Raw genomic sequence first — 16443 nt, forward strand, 5'->3', positions numbered from 1 at the left:
CCCTTGAGGCCACAGAGATCACATTTTTCCAGTATACTGTTCGGCTGGGACGGCATATCTTGACGGCGAGGAGGACGGTTTCTCCAGCGGCATCGGGGCATTGGCGATTGCAGGGACTATCACAGGAGTTCCTGGAGGATTTCTGGGCTCGGCTCTGGGCTAGTCGACAGGCCCGCAGGATCTCGGCTTTTCAGTGGCTGGTCGCCCACAGGGGCTCAGCAGTTGGCACTTGGCTTGTTTACAGCGGTCTTCCGGCGGCCTGCGTCCGATGCGGCCACCCTATGGAGACACAGAGACATTGCCTTTGGGACTGCCCTCAGGCTCAGCAGATTTGGCTGCGGATGCTGCGTATTCTGGCCCCCCTCTCTCCAGAGGGTATGTTTACGTGGGGTGCCGCTGCTTGGTCGACTTCGTCAGGGCCTGCTATGGGCTATGAGATGGAGCAGGGCAGTCAGGCCATCAGCTTTATTAGGGGCCAGCCTCGCCTGGTTCCGGCACCGGATTACTCGTCCGCCAGCTGGACACAGGAGAGGGATTTACGATGGGAGCTCCTCAGCAGCCTCACCATCTGGTTCACCTGGAGGGCCCGGTGCTTCACGGCCTTTGAGGGGAGATTGGAGCCACCAGCAGAGACTGTTCGAGGGATTTGGCAGGAGTTGATCCACACCCTGCGAGGACAGTACGACCGCATCCGGGGAGACTCGGATGAGGCGATCTTACGGCGCCAGGCCTTTCATACCACTTGGCGCTACGGCCCGTTCTACACCCTACACACGGGATCCCCCCGTTGGCACTACAGGCCACCTGTTTGGCTCTTCCCCCCCCCCATTGTATGATTTAGCCGTTCAGTCCTTTAGACTGATGTTTGTATTTTGCAGCACCTAGGGAGAGTCTCCCGGGCTGCCATGATGTATTCACTGCTCTTCTCTCTGTTAGGAGCAGGAGAGATCTCTTTTGTAGCCCTACGGGCGTTTTTTTTACATAACTAATGAAAGGATCTTTTCTCGGAAAAAAAAAAAAAAAGGGCAAGCGGTCGACAACTGTATTCTGGCAGACTGGTGCATATTGAGTCCTATAAATAGCTAGGCCAAAATCAGTCATAGGCATCTGTCCGCACTTGGGGCAGGTCACAGTCAGTCCATAGATAGTCCATTAAGTCCCAATTCAGTCCTCTTTTCGAAGGCCAAGGGCCATAGAAATTGTATAGACATATACATCTTTTTGTACCATATCAATATATTCAAAATAAACTTCATCCCTTTCTCCTCTTTGCTGTCTATTCATTGTTATTGCATTAATGTTCCTAATCACTAGGCTTAGGGCTGCATCAAGTACAGCAAGGCTTCCACGCATGCAACATATAGATTGTACAGTTACAAGCGGACATTGTTTTGCTGTTGTCCAAGTACAAAAAGGGCTTTACTACAACGGTTCAAATTTCAAGATTGTAAGCCTATTTCTACTCCAATAGAATCCGGGCTTAGGTCAAGTATGTATGATGCAAGAGAGCCTTGCGATGCCACTCTTTACAGCCAGGCTGTTGGGCGCCTCATATACTTGTGTAACATAGCTGGGCAGATAGTTTGGAGTATCCCAATTGATGCAGAGCCCAGGAACAAAGCATTGCCAAGCTGTTGGGTGCCGTGTAAGTACCTGAACACACGCTTAGTCTCTCGGTTTGTTCTATGCCGTGTTGGGGGGGGGGCATGGGCATGATTTGTAGTTCCATGTTTACAATGATTCAGATTGGGCTAGTGATTATGACACCAGGCAGTCCACAAGTGGGAATTGCTTTTTCCTTTGGAGCTCATGCATATCATGGTTGAGAAAAAAGCAACCTACTATGGCTACATCTTCATATGAAGTTGAGTACTGGGCAGCTTTCACTACTACAGTTGAGTGTGTATGGTTGAGAAGATTGACAGATCATCGTGGGAGTCAATAGACACCCACTCCCATTCTCACTAACAGTCAAAGTGCTATGGCTTTAGCATAGTGGTTAGGAAACGCGTTTCGTATAGGAAAGGAAACTTGGAAACGTTTCCTTGTAGGAAACGTGTTTTTTTCAAGCAAATTTTTTGACATTTTTTTGTCCCAAATCTAACGTCGAAATCTATGCAACTCTTTTGATAAAGTTTTTTATGTAGTGTCATGTATGGTTTCTTTTTTGTGGCATGGAATGATAGATGATTGGATCATGGGAGCGAGGACCAATACAACAAATGAATACAAACAACTGATTTGACTCGCCTGCGAGCTCCGCTCTCCCCCCCCCGCTGCTTCTCGCCATCGCGCCTCACTTTCCCCCCCCCCCCGCCAGCCCTCCACGGTCTCCTCCGCCCTCTCCCCCGCCTTCTTCAGCGCGCCCCTCTACGCCACCTCCCCACCGCCTTCTGCCTCGCGTTTCTCCCCCGCCTTCACCCCCCCGCCTCCCTCCTCTTCTCCGCTTTCTTCCCCCCCCGCCTTCTCTTCCTTCGCCTCCCTCCTCGCTGCATTCCCCGCCTCTCCCCCCGCCGTTTACTTCCTTCCCCCATCTTTTTTCCTCCGCCTCTCTAACATCCTTCGCCTCCCCCTCTCTTCTCTCCCCCGCCACCTCTCCCCCCTCCGCCCTCTTTCTCCTCCCTTCCGTCCCGCCCCTCCGCCCACCGTTAACTCCTCCCCGCCTCAGCTCCCCCCCCCCCCCCCCCCCGGCGCCCCGCCCCCGCTATCCTGTAGCCCTCCGCTTCTCTTTTTTCCTCGCAGGGCTGTGTCCCTCCCGTTGGTGACCCTGGTTTCTGGCTTTTTCCCTCTGGAGGACTCCATGGAAGCCGCTCCGACTAACCCTGCCGATTCCGGTCTCCGTCTGGAGTTCACAGCTGAAGATCTTCAGTTGTTTGTTTCCACAGTTTCCGCTCTTGAGGCCTCCTCCTTGGTCTGCAAGATAGTGGGTAGCCGTCCGATGCGGAGAGAGCTTCGCGACCTTCTGCAAGGCAGCCTTGTTGGCGTGCCCGCCAAGATCGTCAGCGTGGATTTTTTGGGACGTGGCTACTATCAGGTGGATTTCGAGTCCCCACAGGCAGCTCAGATGGTGCTGGCTCGGAGCCCCATTGCCCTCCGCTCTTCCCGGGCGTTCCTGGCGCGATGGACTCATGGTTTCGACCCCGCTTCTGACCCGCTAGCAGGCGCGACAGGTTTCCCCGTCACTATCTGTTTTCTTGGACTCCGTAGGGAGTACTTGCCCCTCTTGTCATCCATTGGCAAGGCGTTCGGGCAGGTGGTGGAGACGCCTCAGACAGCGGCTTCAGTGATTGCTCGGGCAGCAGGACTCCCGGCCATTCGGGTTGTGGTTCCGTCACCGGAGTCCCTCCCGAAGACGATCCTTCTCCCTTGTCTTTCTGGAGGACATATGATACAGCGCGTGGAGTATTCGGGCCTCCCCGGCCAGTGTTACATATGTCGGGAGATGGGCCATCTCGCACGCGCCTGTCCCCGCAAGGGGGCTCATCCTTCACGTTATGCCGCCTCCGGACCCCCTGCAGGAGACCCGAGGGGTGGCCATCCACTTCAGAGACCGGACATCCCTGGCTCGTCACAGCAGGCGCCATCATCTGACGAGCAGGCCCCGGCGGAGGATGCCGCGCAGTCCCAGGAGGCTGGCGGATGGCAGGAGGTTCGCCGGCGGAAACGCCCGGCCCGCAGGGACCGTCGTCGCAGACGCCAGAGCACGCAGCACAGGCTGGCAGACAGGCGACTCCGGCTGGCGTACAGGCACCTATCCGCACTTATGCTCCTGTCAGGGATAGGCGGCCAGCAGGTCCCACCCCGATGGACGAGGATTCAGACTCAGTGCCCGTTGAGGCCGCTGGTGGAGCCTCCCACGTGGAGACCCCGCTCCCGCCTCCCCCCGCGGGGGGCCCCCACCCTCCTTGGAGCAGATTCCTGAGGATCCTGGGCCGCACTCTTCGACCCCCGGCTCCCCTTCCCCTCACCCGGAGAGCACTCCTTCCACCCTTCCTTCTCCCCCCCCAGCCCCCCCTCTCCCACCTCCCCCGGCGGCCCCCCCTGACACCTATCCTCTGGCAGATGCCTGTCCATCCTCTCCTCGCTCTCCCCCCTCCTCGCCACGAGCCCCCATCCCTCCCTCGGCCTCTCCAGGATACTTCGCCAGACCACCCACTGCCCCGGGGCAGCGCAGCTGGGTAGGCCAGAGCTCAGTCCAGCGGCTGTTCCACCGCCACTCTGGGCCGGTGGAGATGGCGATCCTCGCCTCGCCCGCCACAGAGTTCTCTCCAGCCTCCCCTGGGGGGCCCCCGCGAGTGATGGGGCTACCAGTGGATTACGGTTTTTTCAGGTGCCTCCAGCTGGATGCTGGCCCGTTCGAGACACTGGTCGCGCCCTTGCGAGTTTGCGTGGTGTGCCATCCCTCTCATTCTCCCTCTGTGGTGAGCAGCATGGTGGCTTTCTCCTTTCCTCTCAGTGTTGCCCCAGACACAGCATGGGATTGCAACTCTGTAGAGGAAGTTTTGCGTGATCAGATACTGGAGTTTTCTCACCACTTCAGTGACTTGGGGCTCACGGACCTATTGCAGACCCGATTACACTCAGCCCGCATGAGCCTGTTTGGTATAGGAGACTGGCGGGCGGATCCGGTCCACACCTCAGTTGAGGCGGTGCTTCTGATTCTCCTCCATGCCGCCCCGAGGGTGCAGCCTACCTTTAGATACATATATGCAGAGGATTGGTCTCACGCCTATGCCCTGGACAGGGCGAAGGCGGAGTGGGGCTGGACACAGAGACAGGTCACCCTCTTTTTGGAGAGACTCCGCACCCGGACAGACAGTGATTATTCTCCCTCCAAGCCGGCGCCCAAGACTCACAGAGTGGAGGGCAGATCATCCGGGCCGGCTGAGAGGGGTGAGCCAGTGGAGGCTGCTTCACTTGCCATAGCTCATCCATGAGGATCCTCTCATGGAACATCCAGGGCCTCGGTGGACATCGCTGCTACATTGGCCGGGGCAGACTTCGCCAGGAGATCCAGAGGGCTCTCGTTGGAGGACCCATCGATATCCTTTTCATCCAGGAGCACCACCTTTCTGCCGGGCGTACCCGCACCTGCGGGAAGATCTTGCCAGGCAGGAGTCACACTTTTTGGTCACCGGCATATGGCTCCCAGGGGAACCAGGGTGGAGTATGCATCTCAGTCAGCGAGCAGCTTCTATCTGAAGTTGTGGACTCTGGCATTCTGGTCCAGGGTCGTGCGCAGTGGATCATCCTTCGGGTTGGGGAAGACCGCATTGGCTTCCTCAACTTCTACGCCCCTAATGGGGCGACCGGGAGAGCCGAGTTCTGGAGCACCATTAGGCAGTCCCTCCCCTTGGCAGACCACTGGTGCCTCGGAGGGGATTGCAACATGCTGGAGGATGCAGAGGACAGGATGGGGGGCAGCCAGGAGACCATTCATGGGCCGGAGCTAGCTGCCTGGGAGGAACTAGTGCTTCAGGTGAGAGGCCAGGATCCGTGGACTCTCCCGGAGTTTGGCAGGTTGCAGGGGAGCCTATCTTTCTCGCGCTCGGATAGACGGGCCACAGGGGTTAACCTATCCCGCATCGACAGGTTTTACATTGATGAGTGGGCCTGTGATAGAGGTGGCACAGTGGGCATACTTGCAGGCTCCTCGTTTTCAGATCACTATCCAGTGCTTCTCCAGATCGAGGACCCCACGAGAGGAGAGCAGGGCCAGAGCGTCCGGATTCCAGATTGTCTCATAGAGGAGCCCGAGATTGCGATCAGAGTTGAGCAGGTCTGGCAGGAGCTGCAGTTCAGGAGAGGATCGGCAGCCAGCGATCTTGCCGGTGGCTTGTAGGAGATTAGCCAGATGCTCAGACAGGCTGCCTTGGACCGGCTGGAGGCTTTCAGAGAGCAGGAGAGGAGCCTACGGAGGAGTCTAGCGTCCCTCCAGAGACTCCAGGAGAGGGATCCTACGAGCCCTTGGATCTCAGAGCAGATGGAGTCAGCTCGCACGGAGATCAGATCCATCGAGGAGAGGAGGGTGGAGTTCCGATTCCATGCTCGGGCTTCCTTTTGGACACAGGCTGGGGACAGAGTGACTCGAGATTTCTTTGAGGCGACAGGGCCTCGCTTCAGACGAGAGGGTCTCTGGCGTCTCCGGCAGGCTGATGGCCAGGTTGTGGTGGATCCCCTCAGGGTTCGGGCTATAGCCACAGATTTTTACAGGGACCTTCTCTCTGCTGAGCCAGCAGATGACAGGGTGAGAGAGGCTCGGGAGGCAGTCTGGAGCTTCACGAGACCGGTTGTGCCGGCCCATTTACAGCACTCCCTTCTCTCCCCCTTCTCGGATACGGAACTGGAGGAGGCTCTTCAGGCATTACCTCGGGGCAAATGCCCAGGAGAGGACGGTCTTTCGGTGGCTTTCTTCCAGAGGTACTGGGGCCTCTTACACAGGGGCTTCAGATTGGCATTCCAGGAGATTATGGAGTCAGGAGTCATGCCGGACAGCATGGCTGAGGGTTTGATCCACTTGATCCCCAAAGAGGGAGGAGACAGACTGGAGATTAGACAGTGGAGACCGATCACCTTGCTAGGCACGGCCTACAAGGTCCTAGCTAAGGCGATCAGCAGGCGGCTTCAGCCTCACCTTCCGGACATCATCCACTCCACGCAGACTGGCTTCATCCAGGATAGGAGCATTCTGGATAACATTTTCTCCTTCTGGGAGGCTACGGCTCTGGCTAGATTTCGACAGGAGGATCTGGCAGTGCTCCTTCTCGACTTCGAGAAGGCATATGATCGGGTGGACTGGGCCTTCTTGGAAGGCACTATGGAGAGGATGGGCTTCCCCCCTCAGTGGATCCGTGGGGTCTCTGCACTCTACTCATCGGCTCATAGCCAGGTGCTGATACAGGGCGTGCGCGGAGAGAGGTTCCAGCTCTCGCGCTCGGTGCGGCAGGGGTGTCCCTTAGCGCCCTTTCTTTTTCTTTTTGTGGCGGAGGCCATGAGCACTTTTTTGACGGCACAGGATACAGGTTTGCGGGGCCTCCAGCTTCCCATCCGTACCTCGGAGGAGCTCCTAGACTCGGAGTTTGCGGATGACACTGCTGTCTATCTTCAGGGAGGTGAGGAGAACCTCCGCCGCTTCGCCTTAGCCATGGACAGGTTTTGCAGAGCTTCGGGCGCTTTGATCAACTGGCACAAGTCGTGTGGGCTGTGGGTCAGCTCTATGCCCCCCCCGACTTGGAGGCCAGTTGACGGTTTTCAGTGGCTGCCCCCTGGCACTACAGTGCGTTATTTGGGATGTTATGTGGGCATTGACATATCTCCGGAGCAGCAGATAGCCCCCCTTCTTCTGAGCATTCGGAAGAAGCTTCTGTATTGGAGTACCGCTCGTTTATCTCTGGCTGGCCGAGTAGTTGTGGCCAACCAGGTTCTGCTTGCTACTATGTGGTACATCACTTCCTGCTGGGCCTTCTCTCGGGCATGCATTGGCCAGGTGCAGCGGCTCATCAGGAACTTTCTTTGGTCCGGTGGCGACGGGCGGCCCGCCAGGGCCAAGGTGGCATGGGCGGTGATCACTCAGCCGAGGGAGAGAGGCGGCCTGGGCATTGTTGATCCTATTTGCCAAAGCCGAGCATTGCTTGGCAAGTTGGTAGTTCGTGGCCTCCTGCCAGGCGCTGAGCCGTGGAAGGAGTTTCTTGTTTCCAGGATGCTCAGCCGCACCCCTTCTCTTAGCGGCCCCTGGACCCCCAGCATTAGGTGGATCTTTACAGAGCAGCGATCCAGAGGAGTGGGCCTTGGCTTCGAGGAGCGTTTTGCAGCTAGCCTTCTGAGGGCCTGGTCACATCTGAGGCCGTCACTCTTCCAGACTCCTCCGGGCACCGATGAGGAGCGCCTGAGGCAGCCATTGATCTGGAACCCCTTGATTCGACTTCCCAGTGGCCATATGGTTGGATCGCGGTCTCACGTGTCGTGGGGCCCTTTGAGCTCCGGCCCAGCCCAGTCCCTAGACGACTGGATATGTTTTCAGCAGCTGCCTCTAGAGGCTCAGGAGAGGAGACTCAGTGGGATGAGGGGCAGAGAGTTGATGAGACAGGACATTGAGGCGGCCATCCCCCGGGAGTGGCGGACCCCAGTACAGGACCCTCCACCTCCACAGTGGATGGGTGTCTTTACTCGGCATGAGATCCTTCTAGCGGTCTGCGGCACAGCGGAGAGAGTCGCCCCACTCACTTTCGAGGTGGGAGAGGGTGGCCAGCTTCAGAGGACACGACTAGATTTGGATGGGCTCCAGGGTTGTATTCTTCAGAGGGTGCGGGTGGTCGGCTTTCATCAGAGACAGTGGCATGTAGACCCCTCACCGGCCTCGATAGGGGAGGACTGTTCTTGGAGATTATGGGCTTGGGACAGCAGGCCTCTTATTCGCCTTCAGTGGGATCCAGGTGAGTGGTTTTGGCGAGATCCCTACTTGGCCCCTACCAGCCCAGGCATCCCCTTTTTTCAGTACACAGCGAGGCTGGGGCGGCGGATTCAGAGGCACAGGATAGCGAGCACCCCGGCGGCGGCCGAGCATTGGCGGCGACAGGGGCTCTCCCCTGCCTTTCTTAGGGACTTCTGGCAGCGCCTTTGGGCCAGCTTCCGGCCCCGGAAGGTGACGCTTTTTCTCTGGCTCACAGCGCATAGAGGACTGGCTGTGGGGGCATGGCTAGCTTTTGGCAGACACCCAGCGTCCTGCCCTCGGTGCGGCCATGCACAGGAGTCGCAGCGGCACTGCTTATGGGATTGCCCACAGGCTCAGCAGGTCTGGCAGCGCGCTCTCAGGATGGTTTTTGCAGGCTCACCAGGTGAGATGTTGGTGACGTGGGGTGCATTGGCTTGGGCCACGGACAGCGGCCCGGCCCTTGGATATGAGGACGTCCCTGGCAGCGCGACCATCCAGGTCTCTGACAGGGCGATGGCGGTGGTTCCGACGCCAGACTTCTCATCGGCAGCCCCTCAGGAGGGGGTCGGGCACAGATGGGAGATGATCAGCAGCATGACGGCTTGGCACATATGGAGAGCCCGATGCAGGGAGGCCATTGACCGCCAGGCCACTCCACCGGCGGAGGTCATACAGGTCCTCTGGGTGGACATCATTCACACCTTGAGAGGACACTGGGGGAAACTTCAGGGCGACTCGGATCGCATGAGAGGGCGCCGCAAGGCTTTCCTCCGCACTTGGCACCCTGGCCCTTTCCTCACCGCGAGGGGCGAGGATGTCACTTGGCACTACAGGCCTCCAGTCTGGCTTTTCTCACCTTCCATATGTACTACTAGGTAGCCCCCCCCAGAGAGCGGCCAGCCACGGGGGTGGAGCTCAGGAGTTCACTGTGTTTTATCCCTCCTTGCGAGGTGAGCTTTGTAGCCTTATGGCGTTTTCTCATTAACTAATAGAAGGATCTTTTTCCCGGAAAAAAAAAAAAAGATGATTGGATCATGGACAGTGGACCATGGTCTATGAATCATGATCATTTGACATTGATGATGGATAATTCTATGGTTTTTGTTATTTGTGATTCAAAGATTGTAGGCTTCAAATTGATGTTTCCATGTATTCTATGCATTTAGTGTTATTTTTACATATCTTATATAGTATATATTTGAAATTTTGTACATGCAAAAACCCGTACGTAGGAAACTTGTGGAAAACTTTGGGCTGATTTTACGAAACCCGTTTGAAACGTGTTTGAAACTTTTAGGAGACCCGTTTCAAACAACCCCATAACTACTATGGGCTTTAGTACAGAATCAATCTTCAATCACATAGAGATAAAAATTATCACATGTCAAAGAGGGGCTTGTTGGTTATTGTCGTAATGTATGTGGATGGTATGTTGCTAACAAGGGCGAATGAAGATAAAATTGCAACATTCAAGGCTGATCTTGAATCCTCATTTGAGATGTCAGATCCTGGGCTGTTACACTATTATTTGGGCATACGAAGTCACGTGCACAGCTGTCGACATGGCTAAACTCATATTTAATTCTTGATTTAGATAGCAATCACAGAATATATTTAGGGCATTAGCAAGCTCAGAAGCAAGTCCAAAAACATCACCCAAGCTCAGCCTCTAAGCAGCCCACACAACCAGGAGTGTTTGGCCATCGCTTTGCTATAGAGAAGCCGACCAACATGCAAAGATCCATGGAAGAATGCAGCCAGGCTAGCATTTTTGAGGTGGGCAGCAACAAGCAAAGCCAGAAGAAAGCATCCCCTAGAAGTTGTGTGCTCAAAGGAGCATACCATTGATTCTCAGATCAGTTCCAAAGGTGGAGCATCATGTATGATCATTCCAAAGCGATTGTAGGTATGGGGACATAGTGGACCATATGCAGAGTTCTCTAACCAGACTTGAAGTGGCATCAGAGGAATGATAGGGTTTTTAGTCAAAGTGTCAAAAGTCAGACAGAGTCAGTAGTCCAGGGAGGAAGGATGACAAGTTTCCAACCCATCATCAAGTTTAGCAGGAGGGAATGTCACGTGCACAGCTGTGGACATGGCTAATCTCTAATTTAATTCTTGATTTAGGTAGCGGTCATAGAATATATCTAGGGCACTAGTAGGCTCAAAAGCAAGTCCACAAACATAACAATGTCTGAAACCGGCCTTCAGAAACTTGACGAGCGGTGAAACAAACACTCGACACAAAACACTTCAGCACCCTTGAGGATCTGGAAAAGGAAAACAAACAGTGGGAGCTAGAGTGCTCCTGCAAAAATTATACAGACACCAATTGGCCCAGAACGCAGTGGCGCCCCTTGCGGTATTTCTTTACTTGATCAAAATTTGAGTACAAAGTACAACTTGTCGAATCCTCTACCAATAGGATCCCTCGAAGCTTTTCACCCAAGACTTCCGAATAAGAACTATCGCTATTACAACAAAGCATTCCATAGAGAAGGCACACCTGTACGACACCTCCCTGCTTGCAAAGGTCTTCTCCATCTCTACCATGGATCACACAACCCTTTCCCAAACAGCAGTAGGGCTGTACCAAACCACATGTAATCCCCTGTAGTCATAGCTTGCATATAACCTCGAGAAAACTAGAACCTATTCACATGAATCCAGAGACATGTTCTCCATATGAAACCAAAGACTTGTATCCGATAAACCATAGACCTGTATCCCATAACCATAGGCCTGTTTCCTCGAAACCAAAGTCTTGTTTCTTCTCGAAAACCAATGTCCTGTTTCCATGAGAGATAAACCCACATATATGCACCATCCAATCACGGTGCCAAACACCTAGAGTTGTTTTCCATAGCACCAAGCGAGAAAAAAAACAGAGAACCTGTAAGCAAATCCCTGAGCACATATAAGTTTGACACGAAGAGAAATCACACCATCTCTTCCATGAACAATCCCATGCATCTATACGTACATCCTTGGCACACAAAAGAGAAAAACGCACCGGGCCCTTGTAATGAAAGAAAGAGGTTATACAATGGTTGGCGGCCTCTGTTCAGCAGCGCTTCCCCCCTGTTTCGCCTCCCCTCTGGCGCCTCCTTCTGGTTGCCCGACTGGCTGCCCGTTGCTGGCTATAGCCCAGCCGCCTGGTAGCCTCCTTGCTGGCTGCAGCCCATGCGCAGCAGCACCTGGCTGAAGCTCACGTGCAGCAGTGCTCACCACCTATAGACCATGCGCAGCAGCCCTGTGGCCTACGTGCGTAGCAGCACCTGCCGTGGCCCATGCACAGCAACAGCACACGCCACCTGTAGCCCTTGCGCAGCAGCCTGGTCACCCGCCTGGTAGCCGCCTATACGTCCCACACAGCAACCAGCTCCAGGGGATGCCCGCCATGCCACACGATGATGATCCACGCGTCAACCTCCACGCGGCGACCTGCCTCTCCAGCTCCGCCACCCTTCGCCTTATAAAGAGGCGATTCGCTTTCAGATAACAAAACGCATGCTTATAAAAATAATATTTTTAAACCTTCAAAGGTTATTAAGCCTTATAAACAATAAAATCCCTTTTGTCCCCTTTCACACTTGGGCTGGCCACCATATATGGGTTTCCTTTTCATATCCAACTTGATGCCATTCATACTGTCCATCCCGTGCCCACCTGCTTGTTGTCCAGAGGGAAAAACACAGGGTCATGACAATGTCATAGAGATGCTGTGCGAACCCATATATATATGAATGGAAGGAAAATACCCTTATACCAAACCAAATTGAGCCTGGGGTTCCTTGGAAACTAGGAAGATCTAAAATGGGTGGCCAACCTCCCAAGAAAGGCGGTGTACATAGACTAGGAGAGTGAGGGCACGGCTCTATGGCCCTTAGCCCAATAGGTGTATCCACACCCTTCTCAAAGAACCGTACGTGACACTCGTGCCATACGGCTCCGTCCCGGGAATATTGAGTTTCCTCCTCTCCAACCAATGCAACGTTTAGGTCTTCGAATCTGATCTCTCTCCCGCATGGATGTCTCGGTGGCACAGAGTGGGATTGACTTACAGTTCAGGCTGGCCTGCAACACTTAGAGCCCGCATAGACAGAGAAAACTCTCTAAAGTGAGAGAGTCCCCGGGAGAACGAGGGGTGGGTGGTCAAAGGCCGAGAATAAGACGAGACAGTGAGCCGTTCCCGCTTTCCAGTTAGTGACGAATTTGGCGGCGCCTCTAACCAGCCCACACAACTAGGAGTGTTTGGCCATTGCTTTGCTATTCTAAAGCTGGCCGACAACATATATTGAGTAGTGGGATCATCATGGCTGGCTGACCAGCACATTCAGATTTTATTAGCATTTGTTGTGAGTCGTGGACAAAAAGGGCAAGCGGTCGACAACTGTATTCTGGCAGATTGGTGCATATTGAGTCCTATAAATAGCTAGGCCAAAATCAGTCATAGGCATCTGTCCGCACTTGGGGCAGGTCACAGTCAGTCCATAGATAGTCCATTAAGTCCCAATTCAGTCCTCTTTTCGAAGGCCAAGGGCCATAGAAATTGTATAGACATATACATCTTTTTGTACCATATCAATATATTCAAAATAAACTTCATCCCTTTCTCCTCTTTGCTGTCTATTCATTGTTATTGCATTAATGTTCCTAATCACTAGGCTTAGGGCTGCATCAAGTACAACAAGGCTTCCACGCATGCAACATATAGATTGTACAGTTACAAGCGGACATTGTTTTGCTGTTGTCCAAGTACAAAAAGGGCTTTACTACAACGGTTCAAATTTCAAGATTGTAAGCCTATTTCTACTCCAATAGAATCCGGGCTTAGGTCAAGTATGTATGATGCAAGAGAGCCTTGCGATGCCACTCTTTACAGCCAGGCTGTTGGGCGCCTCATATACTTGTGTAACATAGCTGGGCAGATAGTTTGGAGTATCCCAATTGATGCAGAGCCCAGGAACAAAGCATTGCCAAGCTGTTGGGTGCCGTGTAAGTACCTGAACACACGCTTAGTCTCTCGGTTTGTTCTATGCCGTGTTGGGGGGGGGGCATGGGCATGATTTGTAGTTCCATGTTTACAATGATTCAGATTGGGCTAGTGATTATGACACCAGGCAGTCCACAAGTGGGAATTGCTTTTTCCTTTGGAGCTCATGCATATCATGGTTGAGAAAAAAGCAACCTACTATGGCTACATCTTCATATGAAGTTGAGTACTGGGCAGCTTTCACTACTACAGTTGAGTGTGTATGGTTGAGAAGATTGACAGATCATCGTGGGAGTCAATACACACCCACTCCCATTCTCACTAACAGTCAAAGTGCTATGGCTTTAGCATAGTGGTTAGGAAACGCGTTTCGTATAGGAAAGGAAACTTGGAAACGTTTCCTACAAGGAAACGTGTTTTTTTCAAGCAAATTTTTTGACATTTTTTTGTCCCAAATCTAACGTCGAAATCTATGCAACTCTTTTGATAAAGTTTTTTATGTAGTGTCATGTATGGTTTCTTTTTTGTGGCATGGAATGATAGATGATTGGATCATGGACAGTGGACCATGGTCTATGAATCATGATCATTTGACATTGATGATGGATAATTCTATGGTTTTTGTTATTTGTGATTCAAAGATTGTAGGCTTCAAATTGATGTTTCCATGTATTCTATGCATTTAGTGTTATTTTTACATATCTTATATAGTATATATTTGAAATTTTGTACATGCAAAAACCCGTACGTAGGAAACTTGTGGAAAACTTTGGGCTGATTTTACGAAACCCGTTTGAAACGTGTTTGAAACTTTTAGGAGACCCGTTTCAAACAACCCCATAACTACTATGGGCTTTAGTACAGAATCAATCTTCAATCACATAGAGATAAAAATTATCACATGTCAAAGAGAGGCTATGTGCAGGGGAGATCGGTTTGGTTTAATGTCTTACACATGAAAACATTGCAAATCTGTTTACTAAGGCATTGCTTAGAGAGAAGTTTGAAGCTTTCCGCAAAGCTTTGAGCTTACTTCCATTTGGAGAGTGATGTGCTACCTTGTACATATTCACACTATCACTAAGGGGGGATTTGTAGGAAAACTCATAGTGGTAATGCTAGGTGTAAACATGGGCTTATAAGGGCCACTTTTTACCTCCTATATGGAAGGGTTTTTCCCAGTGTGAAAGGACACCATATGGACATCATTTTATCATTATGCCTTGTACTTATGGTTGTGTACACACAACCTTATCATTCTAATACATTCAGCATCGTGTTGCTCTCCATCTCTCTCTCTCTCACCCAAGTGTGATAGATTGGTTAGCTTATGGATTTGTTATTCTACACGTCCCGTGTTCGAATCATCTCACTCTTGTCAGATAGATCATATTTGGTCTCTTGGGATTATTCCTGTGATGTTAAAAAAAGCTTGTTTCATCATGTGTGTGGGTAAATAAACAAAAATGGGCTCTCACTTCTGTCAGATAGATCATATTTGGTCTCTGGGGATTGTTCCTACAACGTTAAAAAAAGCTTCTTTCTTTCTCTCTCTCTCTTGTTTCTGCCCACCCACGTGACTGAGAAGCCCATCTGAATCATGGTGCCCTTGAGGAAGGTTTGGGTTGATATGGTCGTGGGCCTTATTTAATTCCAACAGAAGGACTGCCGAATTCTCCTGGTAGGTATGGGTTGCTGCAATCACCTCCTAGAAAGTACAGATGTCAGAATGTTATCTAGGATGCTCCTATCCCAAATAAAGACTATGTTGGGTTAGGTTTATTCCTAATGTGCAGGAAATGGGTGGTGTTAGTGCTGTAAGGCTGCCCCTTTGTCCCCTCTTTTTTTGTTTATGGCGGAGGTCATGAGCAAGACACAGGTTTACAAGGCCTTCTCTTGAGGTGCAGGACAGGGTGTACAGGACTTTCGTTTACCCATCTGATCCTTGGAGGAGAGCTCCTAGACTCCAAGTTTGCGGATGATACTGCAATTCACCTCGTGAGTGATGAGGGGAACCTGCAAGGTTTTGCTACATGGCGAGGAATTTTGCCTCGTCTTCGGAGCAAAATCAGTGGGACAAGTCCTGTGGATCCTGGGTATGCTCCTCTGCCACTCCAACTTGGCAACCGGCCCCCACAAAGGTGGCCTGGTCATCATCGATCCATTGGTTCAGAGCATAGCTCTCTTGGGCAAAAATCATGGTCCCTGCAGCTTTGTTATTCTCTCATGTCGCAGTTCGCATCAAAATGAAATAAAAACGTCTTTCTTTCGCTCTTTTTGGATTCCAAGTCATAATGGGCGTCCCAAGTCTGTAACCAAAATCTAACAGCTAGTTTAATCTCTGAAAATTTACTGAATCTGTAAAAATCTGAGAGAGAGAGAGAGAGAGAGAGAGAGAGATTCATGTTTGAAATTGCACATGCAGTTCTGGGGTTGATGACCTGGAAGAAAGGCTGGCAGCACTTCGCAATGCTTGATCTTTATGTTGAAGGGTGCTGCGCACGCAATTGAAGGACATGGTGGTGGTGTCAGGTTGCCATTGGGCTAGTTGTACACTTATGTAATTGGTTTAAATGTAAAGCAATTATTTCTGTATAGACTAAATTCATGATGGGGATTTGTGTTGCTGATTACACGGGCAGTCAAGTCCCAAGTTTGGGTTGTTTGCTCTCTCGTGAAACAAGTTGTCACAGTAAGAACTGTTTGATACAATGGTAAGTATAGTCTCATGAAAGTTACTGTGAGAATTCTTTTGGAAATTCCATATAAAAAGTGTATTTTTGCTGTTGCACAATCTTTCTTTTGTGTTACAAGGCAATTCTGAGGCAGGGGCAATCCTGATAGAAAGTTGACATACATTGGTAGAATTAGTAAGGATAACTGTAAGATCCAGGATTGAAATTGATGCAAATGGCCATAACGAGCAACAGTAGATGCAATTGTCAAGCATACAACGTCACCTTCCTTCTGCATGTGTAGAATCTCCAACCCTTTCTTGCTTGCAGATGGCATTGAG

The 16443-nt window shown here is 51.8% G+C and overlaps 1 protein-coding gene across 1 annotated transcript in view; it reads left to right on the plus strand.

Moving 5' to 3' along the window:
* The window catches only part of LOC147611040 (vacuolar protein sorting-associated protein 2 homolog 3-like), a 55998-nt gene extending 39777 nt beyond the window's left edge, over positions 1 to 16221 (plus strand). Inside the window, exon 8 of the mRNA XM_086785327.1 lies at positions 15853 to 16221. Coding sequence (XP_086641453.1) covers positions 15853 to 15904 — 52 coding nt within the window. The 3' untranslated portion in view covers positions 15905 to 16221. The remainder of the gene's footprint in view (positions 1 to 15852) is intronic.
* The last annotated feature ends 222 nt before the right edge of the window (positions 16222 to 16443 follow it).

Source organism: Cibotium barometz, chromosome 48 (genome assembly GCF_041138505.1).
Source record: "Cibotium barometz isolate CiBa-2024 chromosome 48, ASM4113850v1, whole genome shotgun sequence".
NCBI lineage: Eukaryota > Viridiplantae > Streptophyta > Polypodiopsida > Cyatheales > Cibotiaceae > Cibotium > Cibotium barometz.